General features: G+C 39.2%; 1 protein-coding gene across 2 annotated transcripts; it reads left to right on the top strand.

Moving 5' to 3' along the window:
- Positions 1-2,275: 2,275 nt before the first annotated feature.
- Positions 2,276-16,473, top strand: LOC124642406 (ATP-sensitive inward rectifier potassium channel 11-like). Of its 2 annotated transcripts, none has more exons than XM_047180811.1 (11): positions 2,276-3,236; positions 4,576-4,723; positions 5,153-5,344; positions 7,829-7,900; positions 12,949-13,059; positions 13,322-13,428; positions 14,022-14,171; positions 14,655-14,774; positions 15,508-15,609; positions 15,943-16,066; positions 16,216-16,473. In XM_047180811.1, the coding sequence occupies exons 1-11, from the start codon at positions 2,611-2,613 to the stop codon at positions 16,216-16,218; spliced, it is 1,755 nt and encodes a 584-aa protein (XP_047036767.1). In that variant the 5' UTR covers positions 2,276-2,610; the 3' UTR covers positions 16,219-16,473. The 2 variants fall into 2 exon arrangements, with proteins under 2 accessions (XP_047036767.1, XP_047036766.1); XM_047180810.1 differs by having other exon boundaries at positions 15,499-15,609.
- The last annotated feature ends 879 nt before the right edge of the window (positions 16,474-17,352 follow it).

Here is a 17,352-nt window from a genome sequence, read left to right as displayed (position 1 = left end):
ATAAAAATATTTTTACCGGTAAACCGGTAAAACGGTAATTTTTGTAATTTTTTTTTATGTAATATTATAACAATAAGATTGGGTAGTCTTAAAGCAAAAACTAAATAAATATGCAAAGTATAAGGTGGTAAACGTTTTTTGTGACGTGGGCCGTAACAAAAAACATGTCAGTACCATCCGTACGCGATGTCGCCGACAAAATGCAAGAGAAACGGCTGCGATGGTACGGACATGTAAAAAGGAGTGACATCGGCAGTGTGAATGTGATACTCAATCTCAATATACCCGGTCAAAGGCGCAAAGGCAGGCCGAAACCGTGGTGGTTGAGTAATGAATGACATGAAAATCTGCGAACTGGAAGAGGAAGATGTCTATTCAGGAGGATAGAGCGAAGTGGAAGAAGGAAGATACGGAAAGCCGACCCCGTCACGAGACGGGATAAACGCTAAGAATTACCGTAAAAAAATATATTTTTCATTGAAGTGAAAGCCCTTTTTTATGGTAAATCATCACATGACAGACTCTTTCTGACTAAAACCCATGTTTTTTAGTAGGCGTTTTATGGACCAGGGTCGCGGTAACTCTTTCGAACAATCCCGCGGCCCCGACAGTCCTTGGCCCTGCTGGGCCCCACTGGGTTTGCTGACATCTCCCTGAGGAGCCTGTGGAACAACGCGCGCCGCTGACACGGGTCTGTTGTCTATGCAGACGGTGGAACGATGAGCCACCCGAACTCACCGCCCACAGACCGACGCCTAGTGGCCGGGAGTCGTCTCTCGACCCTTGGCGCCCGTGGTGTCTTCCTGGTTCACTACAGCGGCTGGGATGAGAGGTGCTACTAGCAGTCGCTCCACCGTCTCCTTCTCGAGCATGACTGCTTCGCAGAAGGAGGCGACGGCTTCCCATTCCCTCAAGCTCCGGACCATGGCTTGAACCAGGGAAGGACGCGAAAGGTCGCCGCTGCCTATTGCCTCGACGACAACACGGCGGTACCCTTCCCAGGCAGTGCACACCTGGACTGTGTGCTCCACCGTGTCCTCAGAGCTGCCGCATGGTGGTGAAGTAACAGCCCTTGCTCAGTAAGGTCATAGAGAAGGTAAAATAAGCATTAGCTACATTTGTACCAAGTATGAGCTGACAGCTATGAGGAAAAACAGAATAACCGAATGAATACAATTTGTTTAGATTTTATAAATTAAAATGAGAAAGAAGATTTGTATCTAACCTAGAGATAGTTAAGGACACACAAGTTTACTTTCCTAAAAAACAGCAACTTTAACACTCTTACAATACGTAATGTATGCAATATTACATTATATTCAGGCTACATATAACAAAGATTTGACGTTAAATGAACAATTGCTATATTTTATCAGAAAAACGTAAAAACCGGTAAATTACCGGTTTCATATTATTTTCCTTCCTCCTGTCCTTTGATTCTTTTTGCTCTTTTCAGCTTTTTCAGAAATTTTAAATAATTGAACAAAATGACTGCTTGCTTGACAAACTGTTTCGATAATTAGAGATAAGTAGGTATAACTATTGTGCTACGATTTTTTAAATATCTTTTGCGGCGTTCGATAAATGTAAATAAAACTAATACATTAAAATCTCCCAGTAGAGGTAATAGCTTTACAATACTTTGTCAAAATACTACAAACATGCAAGCAGTTGTTAAATAGCGAATAATAAATCACTTTGTGCGTCGCCGCGAGGAGTTTAGACGGTTTTGTGTACCGTAGTGGACTATTCTGAAAACTTGTTGAATTATATAATTGACTTAAAAAAATCGAGGTTCTCAGTTTATCAGATTTTATTGATTGTTGGTAAACCGAAATAAATAAATAAAAATAAAATAAATCAGAATAAGGAGGTTTTGAATTTATTATGTATTATTGGTGTTATATAGTTGAGTATTATTTTGTTATTAGAGTTTTTTTTGTTTCAGTAACTCGATAATTAAACTGTAACTGTCTTGAAGTAATAATGGCTAATTTGAATTAGTTTTAATGTTATTACATTTCCGAGGCAATGAAGAAAACGTGTAAACAAACATAATAAGAATAAGAAATCGTTTTATTTGATATAATTTTACTATAGATCCACGTATACTTTGATCACTTAACTCAAAATCAATCATATATTACCTAAATAAGTCCCCATAAAACTTTGCTGCAGTAGGATTACTGCAACTTACCACAAGCAAAATCTTATCAATTGACGACTCTACTGTGATAATTTCGTAGCAGACTAACCCAGTTGGTCTCCGAGCAAGGTCACTCGAGATCTTGTGCTTACAGCGCTCACAATTAGCGCGAGATAACGAGATAACAGAGATAGCAGGACAGGCGTTACGACATCACCACAGTTACAAGAGAAAAATTACGTGAAAGCCACTCTTTTTTGGGGTAAATTTAGTAAAAATTTTGAGGAAAAAAATTAAAGTAAGTGAGTGTTAGTGAATTTTGTCATTACCAGTGAGTTTTGTGCAAATCATTTTTCAAAAGTGTGTGAGATTATTGAAATGATTTAAGAAGAAAGTGACACACTTGATAGTGTGTACAATTTCAATTGGATTTATATTTCGTAGCAGGAAGTATAAAAAAAAACATGGAAGTCGAATCGAGAGACGTAGAATACGAGCAAATAAACCAACTATACGATGAATGCTTAAACTATTTGAAAGACAGCAAAAATTACATTGAAGATAATATTTTAAAAGAAAATTCTGTAGAAGACCCTGACTATGACACTATTCAAGAAAAAGTTGAAGTCGAAAATGAGGAGATAGAACCAAAAACAGTCTTCAAACTCGAAAATGAGAAGTCCAATGAAAGTCTAGACTCAGTCATTTCAGAACCAAGATCCGAAAGACTGAGAAAATTATCGAAACAATTGCCAAAGATTATAATAACACAAAGTACGACAAGCTTAGATTTTAAAAGAGGTGATATGAAGATGGTGCCTATTCGAAATGATATGTCGAAAAGTGATCGAGTTTTACCTAAAATCGATAGACATTTGCCTAGAAATGAATACAGCTTGCCACAAATGAATCATAATCGTCATCATGAAAATAATCGAAATGTTTTGAGAAGTGATCGAAGTTTGACGCAAAGCGATCGATTTTTGACAAAAAATGAGCAGAGTATGTTGACATTGGATCGGAGGAATCCGAAGGTGATGAAACCATTCAACCATGTAGCTCCTGAGAAGAAAAAAGTCCTGCCCAACAAGTAAGTTTCATTTGCCTCTATAATTTCTTTATTTTTAATTACTATCCATGCAAAGCCTTATAAGAGCGTAGACTCGTGCTAGATTTGTCTATAAAATGCAACTTAACGATATATTTTAGGAGGATAGAATTACATATGAGGGAATCTATTGTCATCACGAGACAGTAAGTTTTTGCATGTAAGATAAAAAACAATTTAACATTGCGCGACCTGGGAATCAAACCCAGAACCTCAAGCAAATGGACATTAGACCAAAAGCCATAATAGTCTTTGTCAAAAGCCAATGAAATCTTAAGGGTTTATATTATTATTTAACATAAATATAGATAAAACCTATTACCCAAACATGCAGTAATATTATCACAACTTACGACATGTTAAGGAAATGTTCAGTTTACACAAAGATACGCTAGTATGACGTCACTTTCAGGTAAAGGTGACAATACTGTTGACTGCTGTTTGTCATTTAATAGCCGTGGTAATAGACTGAGAAGTAAATAGGAATTTAGATTAAATGGTGATATGATTCATGATTTTGATGACGTCATAGGAATTTTGAAAAGTTGTAGGAGTTTGGAAGATTAAGTAGGTTTTAGGGGTCACTTTGAAGATAAATTCTTTCTGATGGGAATGACCTCTTTCGCTGTGGGTAAAACAGAAGGGAATGCTAGAATGTTACTCACTAAACCCTACTATGTTCTTTGTACAAGAAACCTTTATGTGTATGTGAGTTATGAGGTTATATTCAATTGAAGAGCCCCAGCAGACAGATGATTTGGGTTACAAATGACAAAAAATAATTAGTAAATTAATTTTCTCACCATCATTCAAGTTGGGCGAGGTGCCTAACAGTGGTTTGTTTGTCTAGCTTATCGTATCCGACTTTAGCTGGATTATAATGATTAGCACTAAGGTCGATGTCACCAGACTGTTAGTGTGTTAAATGTAAAGCAAACATTTGGAAGGCTTGTGTGTCCGACATTTCAGAAGGAATGTATTAATGAAAACTTCCCTGTTGAGCATTTCAGCGACAAGGTTTGATGCTTGTAACAGACAATAATATTGGATGTTTCGATGGCGTTTGTTTGATGTCTTTTTAATAAGTCAAGGGTATGTGTTCTGGTGATTAAAGTTTCGAAGAAAACAAACACATGCAGTGATTACCTCATAAACAATTTGGTTTTGTACGTAACTTTATTAGTGAAAACAGTACTTTTCAATTTGATTCTTTACGTCACAAAACTTTTCTAGAAATTCTCCTAACAATATAGGGCCTAACATTCTTTATTTCAACTTCAACATCCTGATCCAACTAACCATATGTTTATTTCTCACAAAGTGGTTTCAGACACCCTCAGCGCACTCGCCCAGGGTACGGCGAGCACCCCAAGCGGCTGGTCTCCAAGACTGGCATGGAGAACGTCGCGCTCATATCCAACGTGCCCTTCGAGAAGATCCGACTGCTTAACGATACTTTTCATACGCTGGTAAGTGTTGATACTTTAGCTGAAATCTTGACCTCGTTAACCAGACTGTACGTTTCATCATGTGCCTAATATTTTGCATTAGCATTATAAAAGGATCATATTTTTGTAAAGATTTTGATAAGATTTTAGTCTTTTCCTAAACAAATTCTTGATCTTTCTAAGCGTTCTCCAAGAGATGACTAAGACATCAGTTTTTATGATAAAAGCTTTCTATTGGTCACAATATATCCTAAGATCTGTCTTAGATACAGACCTAATTACAATATTTCGACCAGTAAGCATTATCTACCAACCGTATAGTAACTGTACCTACTAGGTATAGGCAATAGAAAGAAAAATCAAAAGATATTATCAGTAGTGCATTTATGAGAAGTAAGTCTCAATCAACCAACCAAAGATCTCCACACACCTGACCACATCTCCCAACAGATCAACTTACGCTGGCGCTGGATCGTGATCGGCACCATCGTCGTCCACTTCGCCATCTGGCTGGTCTTCGCAGTCTTCTGGTACATCACTGCCCTGGCACATTATGACTTCGAGCCTGACCCGCCGAAGCGGACCTGTGTGACTGGCGGCAAGGATTTTGTTACTATATTCTTAGCTTCTGTTGAAGCTCAGGTGAGAAATAATTATATCTATACTAATATTAGCTTCATCTTAGAGCTACTGGACTTAGGTATTTGACATGGCCAGTGTTAGATAGCTCATTCATCGAGGCTGCTTTAAGCTTCTTTTAATTGTGGTGCAAGAAGTCGTTCCCACAGGACGCGAGTGTAACCCAATAGTAGCTTAACTAGCTTCTGCAAGCTTAAAAGATCAATTAGTTTTATCTCAAGGATCATTCACTTATTACACTGTATTATTACCATACCTACTAAGTCCAGACGTTGATAGGTACTCTAAACTTCGTAAAAACCTACGTCAAATACCTACGAGACAGCTCAAAATAATTCGTAAATTGCACACATTGAGTCGAGACAACAAGAATGACCACAATAAAACATTAGGGCCACAAAGCGTTGCCCTCGTTCTCAGACAGACAGACATGCTATCAGATTAGTCCAGATTGCCTGTTTATCACATTAGCGAGGATTTACTTCAACGCCCACTACGCATGTTTGTGTCACATTTTAAAGGGCTGAAAGGAACAAGTTATAAGAAACTGGAGAAACAATAAGTCCCAGATAATGAATTTGTGTCATATCAGAACCTCTTTCGCGATTTGACAGTCACTGATTTCTATCTCTTATCCTTTTTCATATAAGTCGACGTCTTTACCGTCAGCCTTTTGTAGATCGATTTGTCTGTCTTACTGAAGGGCTTGTTAAGCTTATCATTTATGCTTAGGTACCCAGGGTATTAAAAAACAGTTTACCTACCACAAAGACCTCTTCAGCTTCAGCAAATATGTTGTTATTTTTTCCGCGTATGCTTGTTTATTAACAATAAAGTGATCCACCAATAAAAGCAGATAAACCAACAGTGTCAAAGGACACACGTGATACACAGAAAGGATTTATTCTTAGCAGCACAGGATCACGTGCAGCGTCGCAATACGAATTAGTTTCTTTGTGTGTAATCGATGTAGTTTGCAAAGATTAGTTCACAAAACCCTCCCGGTAACGCGTGCAGTCCATTCAGAGGTATTATTGTGAGACTCACGTTTCAAGAAGTCACAAATATATGGGTTCAAATTCATACAAGAAAAAATTTGTATGAAAAAAATGTGTAATGTATAAAGAATCTACTAAATCTTTGTGTCTTATTCTACCAAAACTCGTTCCAATAGTTTTGCCATAAGTAGATTAACGAAAGTTCAGCTGTCAAGCCGCATACTAACATTGGCTACATTATCAATGAGAAAATTAACCTACATTCAAGTTAAATAATCTCAAGCATAACAGCTACGGCATTGACCAATTTATGTCATCAATCAGATACAAGGTAGTCTTCAGTTACACAAACACAGACAGAATACATTTAGGTTTCACGACAGCCAAAAACCAAAGGAACCATAACTCACAATCTTGAAACCACCAAATCGCTGGTCGTGGACAAATTGTCCCACAACGTGGGCGCCAAATAGACAATCACGTAGAAATAGATTCACCATCAGCTGCAGAATGAGGAAGCCCATCCGATTGTCTCAAGGTGTGTCTGGTTAGCTGACAATGGCCTATGATTAATGGTACACGAATTTGCAAGTAGGAATGTGGGAGGACCTAAAAATAACCATAATCTTTGAACATTGTTATGGGAGAGATACAAAATTAGTTGGTTTATTGTCATCAGTGTAGAACTTGGATATCCTAAAGCTGTAATCTTGAAAATAAGTATTGCTTTTTTTGTTGCAAGCATTTTACTGGACTTAATAGACATCATAGTGTTAAAACAAACGACGATGATTCCAATAAAACTGCACTGATGAGTAGATGTCTCACGATCCTTATATTTATATCTTTTGATATACATATAATAATGGGTAATGGTAAATAATAGATAAAGGTAGGTAATAATTAACTAGGGGCAGTTGTTCACAAATACCATATCCAAAATACCAATCGCATGAACAGTATGTTCAATCATTCGACATCCCATCCGCAAAACTCTCAAACAATCATCTGTCATACAACAGTTAGTCCCACAAAAACTGCAATTTCCAATCAGCACACGACTTCCAAGCACCACATAATTGAGCACACCAGCGGCTTAATTCAATTAGTCTACACATTTACCGCCAAACAGTAAATTGTAGCAATCAAGGACTATTGAGCGGCGCATCCTGCTTTACTTCAATATGCGAGACCATCGGGAAATTGCTATCTTTGAAGAGGATAACGACCAGGTTCTTTAACTGGGTCCTTTTATGATTGGCTATAATATGACACTTCCATGGGCATACTTTTCCCGACTGTGTTATATATGTACTGTGTATTCCTGCTTTTCTAAATGCAGCTGAGTACCAGCGTTTTCTATGAAATGATTGCCTGAAGAATAGTGTGGTTTGGACTCCAGATATCTTGCTTTTGTTGAAATGTTACTTAGCCATCAGTTTATATCAATCCTTAAATACTTCACTAACGTTAATATAATATTTTTCAGACTACAATTGGTTTTGGAGATCGAGCTATAGATGAAGAGTGTCCGGAATCCATATTCCTTTTCATCATGCAGGTAAGATATGTATGTCGGAGGCGTCATCAGGATGGCACTATCGTCCGACATCAGTTAGGGTAATCAAGCAAAGAGATAATTCAAAGAAACTCAAAACTCAAACAAACTCAAAAACTCAAACGTTTATTCAAATTAGTCAGAACAAAAGACAGCCCCCAAAACGCCCGCCCTTCGCCACTTCCTATGTGTTTTGGCTGGGGAGAAGAAGTGGCGGAACAAACTCCCCAGCAACACATGTCTCTCTGTTAGGTTAGAAGAACCATTACAATACAAAAATCACAAGACTACAATAAGTTTAGGTACTACAACGCTAAGCAATAACACTGGGTACACTACACGTAACGAAAGGCAGTAACGCGACGACTCGACGAAGCCTCGACCAAGACTCGATCAAGACTCGATCAAGACTGAGCTATGCGGACGCCACGCTGACCGCCACTACTCTGCCAAGCGCGCCAAAATGTTGTTTCACCGGAAACGCCACCAGAGGGCGCGCTTGCGTGACGTTTAGTGTCCGTACTATTGACAGTCTCCGACACGGCCATCCTGCGTAGACCACGTCCTCGTGGTCGTTTAATCTGCAACAACACAAACACAGCACAGTATGCACAGTACAGCCTCGGCCACTCCTGACCACAACAGTAACTCTCGATCTTTGTTTTACGCTCTTACTTCTCTCAAGGAAATGAAACAAACTTCAAATGGCCTCAATTAGGTCTTTAACAAACAATCTAGGTGACAACTAGTTCTCAAAAGCTATACCCGGAGCAACCGAGTACTAAACTCTCACAAGCAACAAATCAAACTCTACATTTAATTGGGAAATGATCAATGAAAAGAAAGAAAATAATCGTTTGATCAAATTTAGTATGCAGTACTCTGTTCGTAACTCTACCTCGTCTAACAACTCATTGCCTCAATCCGGCAAAACCAGCGGGACCTCCATCCGGTACCCGAATTCAACACACACAACATATCACATTGCCTCTGTCCGGCAAGTATAGGACCTGCTCAATAATTCAAAGTTACAACATTTTCTAATTGGTTATCGTGAAGTTTGTCTGGCCAATTTAAACATTTTCAATGAAATAGAATGCTTTCACCTTGTGTGATGACATGCGATGTCCTGGCCTGTCGCAACTCATACGGCCTCCACGACAAATCCGGAGGAGGATGACGCTCCAAACAGCAACTGTAGCGCACCTCGCCCACCGCTCGACTAGTAGACCTCGTCCTGTTCTCCAGGCTCGGTTCACCTTAGATGTTATCTGTTAAGTCAGAAATGGAAAGTGCTTAGGCAACCGATCAAATATTGACAACATATGGGTCAGCAACAAACCTTCACGATGGTAAGACCCAAACACATGTTTGTTGTTGGGTTTTAAGAATAGCAATCACCATTTAAATGAATAAACTATGTAGTTACATTAAATGCTAAACACGAAATCAAAGAAAGATCAAATTGCTAGTCAGACTCAACTTGTAATATTACAAAATCATTACAGCTACGGTTGTCATTCACATCAACGCCTTCTACTCGATAGGCTTCACATAACCGTCTGTCCCTTAGCCGAGCTCTCAGCCCATCCTGGCCTCCTAGGGACCACAACCACAGTGACATGACACCAACTGTACCAACCACAGATGTATACGGGTCTCTTCCTGGTCACCCCGATGCCGTCACACAGGCCAACGAGTCTCTTCCAGGTCACCCCGATACCCATCATAGGTACAGCTTAACACAATAAAAACAACAGTACCGCAGACTTTACACAGGTCTCTTCTTGGTCACCCCGATGCCATCACACAGGCCAACGGGTCTTTTCCAAGTCACCCCGGTATCCATCATTGATACTTACTTACACTTAGCGCAATGAAATTACCGAGTAGGTGAACGTAACACCTTACCAAAAATCTATAGTCTGATGCACAATTCGATTAAATGACGCAAAACAGAAATATTCTAATTTGAGTTAATTTTAATTGACAAACAGAAACCAGGTCATCCCTGTGACCAAACGTAAGATACACATTTCAGTCATCCCTGTGACAAGTGTTCAACGGCAGTCATCTCTGTGACTTCCAACTTAACAGTCAATCAACCCTGTGATTGAAGCGCAACACACAAGCATACACACATTTACGTGCTCTCCGATGCACGAGTGAATCAATCACCAATATCCAGACTAAGGGCTGCTTTGTGAAAGTTTCTCAAACTCAAAGCGATTTCGTCCCGACCTGGGAATCGAACCCAAGACCTCGTGTATAGCAGTCACGCTTGCGACCACTAGGCCAACGAGTCAGTCAAACATTACAATGTACAATGACAAGCCACAATAAAATTGGATTGATCTCACCATGTTTATCATGCAGGCGTCTCTTAACATCTCTGTGCATAGCGTCTCGTGTATGTTCATGCGAAAATCCGGCACGCAGTAGAAGCCAGGGGTCGCGCTCGCGGACACAGCGACGAACTAGCAGACTAGACTCCTTTCACTCGAAGCAGGAGAGGCTCACGGGATTATCACATGCAAAAGAAAACGCAAATCGGTTAATTTTATCACAACTTTTTCATAACAACGATGACAATATTGCTATCATGGCATAAATCTAATTTCACTGACTGACGATTTTCCCAACCATGCAATTCATGAAGGTCACGTCAACATTATGTCAGCTCTTTGACACATTCGGATCAAAACAAACCTAACAGCAGCTTCATAAGGATCCTTGTGACAATGAATGCTCCTTGAAACCAAGTGGTTCATAACCAACACTAATCAGCGAGACTGAGACTGCCTCTCAAGTTTATAAATTTCATATGACAAATAAACACAAAAATAAACCAAAAATTGATCGGTCTCACTCAACGTGCGTGACGATGCGCACATCGCTATAGTGCGCAGTAGAGCGAGGCTTTTGCAGACGTGAAGCCACGTAGATGCACGAGCACCAACACTCCGAACTCACGATGACACGTCAGGCTCCTGGCAGCTGGGATGCTCCGCAGTAATTTTGTCGCCATATTGCACAATAACCACCGTCATTGTTGAAACATGAAAAAAAGACAGATTCAGTTAATTTTCTAGCATACCCTCAATAACTAGCTTGACATGTAACAATGGAAAACGATACCATTACCATAACCGTGGTTACCATACTTCTGCCTTCGCTGAAATTCTTAATAAATCTTCTACTACAACCTCCATTTGAAATTATCAACGTTCCATTTTTTTTTTAACCAAATGATTCAAAGTCCACTTACATCGTTAAATACACACTAGCAAAATTCACATAGCAAACCTTACTAACAAAAGTCAAAAACTAAGCTCAATTCAACAATTTCCGTCAAGACAACCTTTCTCCGGCGTCTGATAGCGATGACTCAAGACATCCTCTATCCGGAGTCTGATAGTCACCATTTCAAGACAACCTCTATCCGGCGTCTGACAACAACGACTCAAGACATCCTCTATCCGGAGTCTGATAGTCACCATTTCAAGACAACCTCTATCCGGCGTCTTGACATCTACGACTCAAGACATCCTCTATCCGGAGTCTGATAGTCACCATTTCAAGACAACCTCTATCCGGCGTCTGACATCTGCGACTCAAGACATCCTCTACCCGGAGTCTGATAGTCACCATTTCAAGACAACCTCTATCTGGCGTCTGACAACAACGACTCAAGACATCCTCTATCCGGAGTCTGATAGTCACCATTTTAAGACAACCTCTATCCGGCGTCTGACATCTACGATTCAAGACATCCTCTATCCGGAGTCTGATAGCCGACTTGCCCTTCAAGGCAACCTCTATCCGGCGTCTGACAGGCACACCCAAATAACCATTCCACCGAATAACCACCCAGGATTCTTCCTTGTGCTTACATGGATCGATTCAATGTGATAGCAGTATCGTATCTGGCGTTGCAATTTTCACCACTACAATCTTTGAACACGTTCACATTTTGAACACGTGACACTGTGGGCATTCGGATTACATCCCACTTCTGATGTCGGAGGCGTCATCAGGATGGCACTATCGTCCGACATCAGTTAGGGTAATCAAGCAAAGAGATAATTCAAAGAAACTCAAAACTCAAACAAACTCAAAAACTCAAACGTTTATTCAAATTAGTCAGAACAAAAGACAGCCCCCAAAACGCCCGCCCTTCGCCACTTCCTATGTGTTTTGGCTGGGGAGAAGAAGTGGCGGAACAAACTCCCCAGCAACACATGTCTCTCTGTTAGGTTAGAAGAACCATTACAATACAAAAATCACAAGACTACAATAAGTTTAGGTACTACAACGCTAAGCAATAACACTGGGTACACTACACGTAACGAAAGGCAGTAACGCGACGACTCGACGAAGCCTCGACCAAGACTCGATCAAGACTCGATCAAGACTGAGCTATGCGGACGCCACGCTGACCGCCACTACTCTGCCAAGCGCGCCAAAATGTTGTTTCACCGGAAACGCCACCAGAGGGCGCGCTTGCGTGACGTTTAGTGTCCGTACTATTGACAGTCTCCGACATGTATATTTATTTCTGTAGATGTGTACTCCAGTACTATCTATCTTGTTTACTAATCATATTTATTTAATAAGTCTACTGGTGAAATTGTAGTTTCTTATCCTACAAGTTAAATGACATAGACAAGAACGTAGGAAGTAGGTAAATCTTAACCAGTTACATACTTATATTTATATTACAATACATATTTACTGTCTTGAAGGTTAACCATTGTTAACTAAAATAATAGAAAATCGTGTTAGTAATTATGTCACAGCTGAGTAAATTATTGTCAACAAATTAAGTTATATTGTTATACAAGAGGCGCCATCTAGTTTGTGGGAATCGAAACTACATGTTTACATTAGAAAGCTGGTGTCAGCGCCATCTACATTTTTGTTTTTAGTACGACCAAGAGATGGCGCTGCTAATTTCTTTTTACTATCAATCTCGTTCCTTGCCTATTCTGTTTCTTTTTTTTAAATACCTACACTTTGTATTTGTATCATCTTATTTACATCACTTGCAGCTGATCCTGGGCACCGGTCTATCTGGCGTACTAACGTGTGTGGTTTACGCGAAACTGACAAGACCAGAGAAACTCTCTAGAGATGGGGTCGGCTTCAGTAAAAAGGCTGTTGTAAGTTTAAACTCTTTTTACTTCTTCCTCCTACTCTAAAAGCGGTTCAAGGGCCAAATTCTTTATTCTGGTTTTATTCCCAGACTAGATAAACTACCTGTAATGAAACTATTTGCAGAATGTCAGGAATCAATCAAGAGTTTATTTTGAAAAATAACATTAGATGGCGACACTAAGCACTTTGTATTTTCCAATCTCTGATATCTCGCTATAATACTCCACATATTTAATTTCATGAATTCTAATATTAATTATATTACAGATCAGCATGCGTGACGGTCGGCTGTGCCTGATGATGCGCGCGTGGGACCTCAACTACGACCATATCATCAGCTCCGAGTTCACTGCGCACTTCGTTAATACTTACAGGTGTTGTATTATTAACTGCAGTACAGTGATGCAGTTACAAATGCATCCCGAGAAAACTACTTCTTGTACCCTGCTGGTGGAAACAGAAGTATTTTAGATCCGTCTCCAGGGGGTCCGTCAATGATCCGTCAATGGGTTCAGCCGTGAGTTATAAACAATGTTACTGACTCCACTTTCATTGATAGAGTTCGATCTTCAGCTAGAACTCTTTCATAATTGGTAGGAGTTGGCGAGCTTCATATCTGAAGTTATCCTTATACTTAAGCATGTTTTGCATTTTCGGAGTAAAAATTTTGGCATTAACTTTAGTGTCCCCTACATAGCAAAAATACCAAAACAATTTAACAAACACTTTATCACCACTTACCAAAAACGATTGCACAAATACTTTAATACCTTTAGGTAAAAAATCCCGTAAATCACCATCCATTGCTGCTTCAGAACTAAAGAAGGCGAGGTGATCTGCTACTACGCGCGTAGTCTGACGCTGCAGCAGCGGCAGTTCCTGCTGTGGCCGGTCACGTTAACAAACATTTACTTCCACTAACAATCCCCGTAAATCTAAAGCTGAACCCTATCCATTGCTGCTTCAGAACTAAAGAAAGCGAAGTGATACGATACTACGCGCGCAGTCTGACGCTGCAGCAGCGGCAGTTCCTGTTGTGGCCGGTCACGTTGGTGCACGTGATAGATGCCACCAGCCCGCTGTATGGGTATACTCCTGAACTTATTGCTCATAATAGGTGAGGATTTTGATTTTATGTACATTTTCTATTTAAAATTATTAAGAGTTCCTCTCATACCTACCTCGTACCTAAAATTTTCGCAAACATGTACCTTGACAGATTCGGATATTTGACGTCCTGCGTTTTTTTCCAAATAAACAGAAATTTTAAGAATACCGTCAGGATAATGTTTGGATATAGTTCGACTATCGAATAACGATCGTTCCCAATATTTTATCACTCTGTTGTTTTGCTAAGGTACTATAGGAATAGATATAGGAATTCGACATAACGTGTACGAAACCGATATCAAAATTCTATTTCTAGTAAGCAAATTAACAGATAAAATATTGGGAAAGGCCATAAGTAAGCAGTCAGAATACCTTAATACTAGCTTATTGTAGATTTTTTCTTGTAGTTCAGTCTTGAATCTAAAATGATAAGTTACCCTTTGAAGATAGACGTGTTAATCTCACGTTATTTTTATGTCTTCTCCCACAGCTACGAGATAACAGTGAGCCTGAAAGGAGCTTCAGCCTCAATGGGCACGTTCACACAGAGCCAGACATCCTACCTGCCCAAGGAGGTGTCGTGGGGGTACCGCTTCCCGCCGGTCGTGCAGTGAGTGCAGTTGCAATATTATTGTTGAGTGAGGCAACAGAACACAAAGTCATGGTATAGAAATATAGGAAAGAACGTGCGTAAACACTGCGAAAAAGATAAAAGAGTCACTTTTCGTTAAGAATTCTCTAATTGTACAGTTTAGGATAACAATAGCTCCTAAATAACTAACAATAGCTTTCACTAGCACTAGCTACTACTAGCTTTTACACATATACCAGAGTTGACATTGTCTCAAACAAGCGACAAGACATCAACCATGTAGGAAAGCTAATATACCCTCATACTATCATGTCATACATAGACAGCTGTGTTGCTGGGAAGTTTGTTCTTCACCGCTTCTTCTTTCCAGCCATAACACTAGGAAGTGGTGAGAGGGGGGCGTTTTGGGGGTGCTGTCATTCTTGTAAAATCTTGACGTTAAAAAGTGCTAATCGTATTAGCCTATTTTAATAAATGATTTTGACTTTGACTTTGATTTTGACTTTACTTTGAGTACATTATGCGGGTATGAATTTCATCCATTTTGTAGTTTCAAAAATTATTAGTTATTTATTCCATCAATCTCTAAACTTTCAATCCACATTACCTTCTTTAAGTAGCTCAGGAATGTCTTTTTCAAAACATCCATATATTTCGTCTCAAGATCATGCTCCTTTCATATCAAAACCTCTACAATCACCAACGGCCTAGCCCCAAGAATTCATGGGAAGTAATACTGAAGAGTTTTCAGATACGACACTCACAAGCAGAAGTATGTGATAGACCACAAGAAGCTGGATCTTCTGGAGCCTGTTGATACTCCCTACTGCTGTGCCAGGGATATTTATAGGACGTGAGTATTTACGGGAGATTATTTGGGAAAATCCAGCAAAAATAACCCATTGTACTCATAATAATGGATGGGTTCTAGATTGTCTTATTAATTGATTATCTTGGTTGCAGTTAAATGGGCTAGCCTAATAACATTAGTTGAATTACTTGGTTGGCGTCTGTGTAAATAGCGTATGAACTGTTCAAGAAGAAGATAACGCATATATTATTTGCGTCTGCCTGACTAGCGGTAGACATATTATATTTGGAGTAGCCAAAGGTCTACTAGTTGATGACCAGTTAGAATTTTCTGACGTCCTTTGGAAGTTAAATTATTATTTTTGTGTTGTTCCAGTTCTACCCCAGTGAAGACCCCACCTCCCACTCCCAGTACTCCTGGCACCTTCAGTGAAACTGTCTCCGGCTTCCATCTAGAACGATCCTCGTCTTTCAGGAAAAAGACTAACAATAATAAAGGCTAACCGTCTTACCACAAAAACTTTTTAACGTCAGTTTAAGACTTGTCTAAAAAAATGACAAATTATGACGTTGACATATGGTTCATTTTAGAGCCACATTTTTTTTAGACAAGTGTAAAACAGTGGTTAAAGTTTTTGTAGTAAGGCCATAATAGTTTAAGAGTAGATTTATTGTTTATCACAGTTATGAATTAAAAGAGATTATTAGTATAAGTTTTAATATAAGGCATTTAAAATACTATATTTACTAAATTGGGAAATATTAAATAAAAAGAGTTGTTTGGTGAACTTGTTAATTATTTAAAGAAAAAAAACATTGTTACACATCAGTGTTAAACTGCATTATTATGAGTACATGATATTTAATTTTATCGAAATTGTACAAATATAATTTTCTCAAAAAAAAATGATTGATTTTCTATTTTTTTCAACCATTTATGTCCTACCTTTTTGTGATGTCTCGATGAGAAATGAAAGAGGAATAAAACATAATTATTTATTGCACTGCAGACAAAGATATGACACAATATAAACAACTTGAAATAAGAGCTGTATTCTATCGTTGTTATCACGACTGCCATTTTCTCCTATTGTATTCTTAGAAACACTTACATAAGACACACTACACTTACTTACGTATTATCTAAGGTGCTTACTTTCTCTAGTCTAGCGTCTAGTCTAGTAATATTTACTCGTTGTAAACAGTAAGAAAATTGCCAATATCAATTAAGAATTCCATTGTGTCTCCCGTAGGAAGCCAGTAAGTCTGACACCAGTCCAACCAAGGGGTATCGGGTTGCCCGGGTAACTGGGTTGAGGAGGTCAGGTTCTTGTAAAGCACTGGGTACTCAGCTGAATCCGGTTAGACTGGAAGCCGACTCCAACATAGTTGGGAATAAAGCTCGGAGGATGATGATATACCTCACGTAGGACCATGTTTTGGCATTTTGATTTGAAAAATTACTTCACAAGGTCCAAGCCTGGTACTAGGAGGTGTTGCACGCCCGCATTTGCAGTGCATGCAGTTCATCAGCTCCGTATTAGAGACTTATGCCTCTGTGGTGTGCTCTGTGGACTTATGTCAATGGTGGATGTGAGATTACTCTTCACTAGCTTCTTTTACTTGAAGGGACAAAAGAAACATGGTAAGTTTTAGTCTGGAAAAGTCTTGGTTGTTTGTGTGTTTCAACATCTTATTATTTGGATGGAATATTAAGGTAAGCAGGACTCTATAATAAAGACAAGACAATAAGAAGAATCATCATCAGAATCTGCCTATATAACAA

The sequence above is a fragment of the Helicoverpa zea genome, chromosome 24, assembly GCF_022581195.2.
Source record: "Helicoverpa zea isolate HzStark_Cry1AcR chromosome 24, ilHelZeax1.1, whole genome shotgun sequence".
NCBI lineage: Eukaryota > Metazoa > Arthropoda > Insecta > Lepidoptera > Noctuidae > Helicoverpa > Helicoverpa zea.
Note: the sequence above shows the minus strand (reverse complement) of the source record. Positions and strands in the feature narration are given on the sequence as shown.

Bases quoted from the DNA above. Each gene is read 5' to 3' on its own strand.
- LOC124642406 (XM_047180810.1), top strand. From the start codon at position 2,611: ATGGAAGTCGAATCGAGAGACGTAGAATACGAGCAAATAAACCAACTA. The intron at 3,237-4,575 runs GTAAGTTTCATT...TTTCTCACAAAG, and splicing joins AAAAAAGTCCTGCCCAACAA to TGGTTTCAGACACCCTCAGC. The intron at 13,060-13,321 runs GTAAGTTTAAAC...ATTATATTACAG, and splicing joins GCTTCAGTAAAAAGGCTGTT to ATCAGCATGCGTGACGGTCG.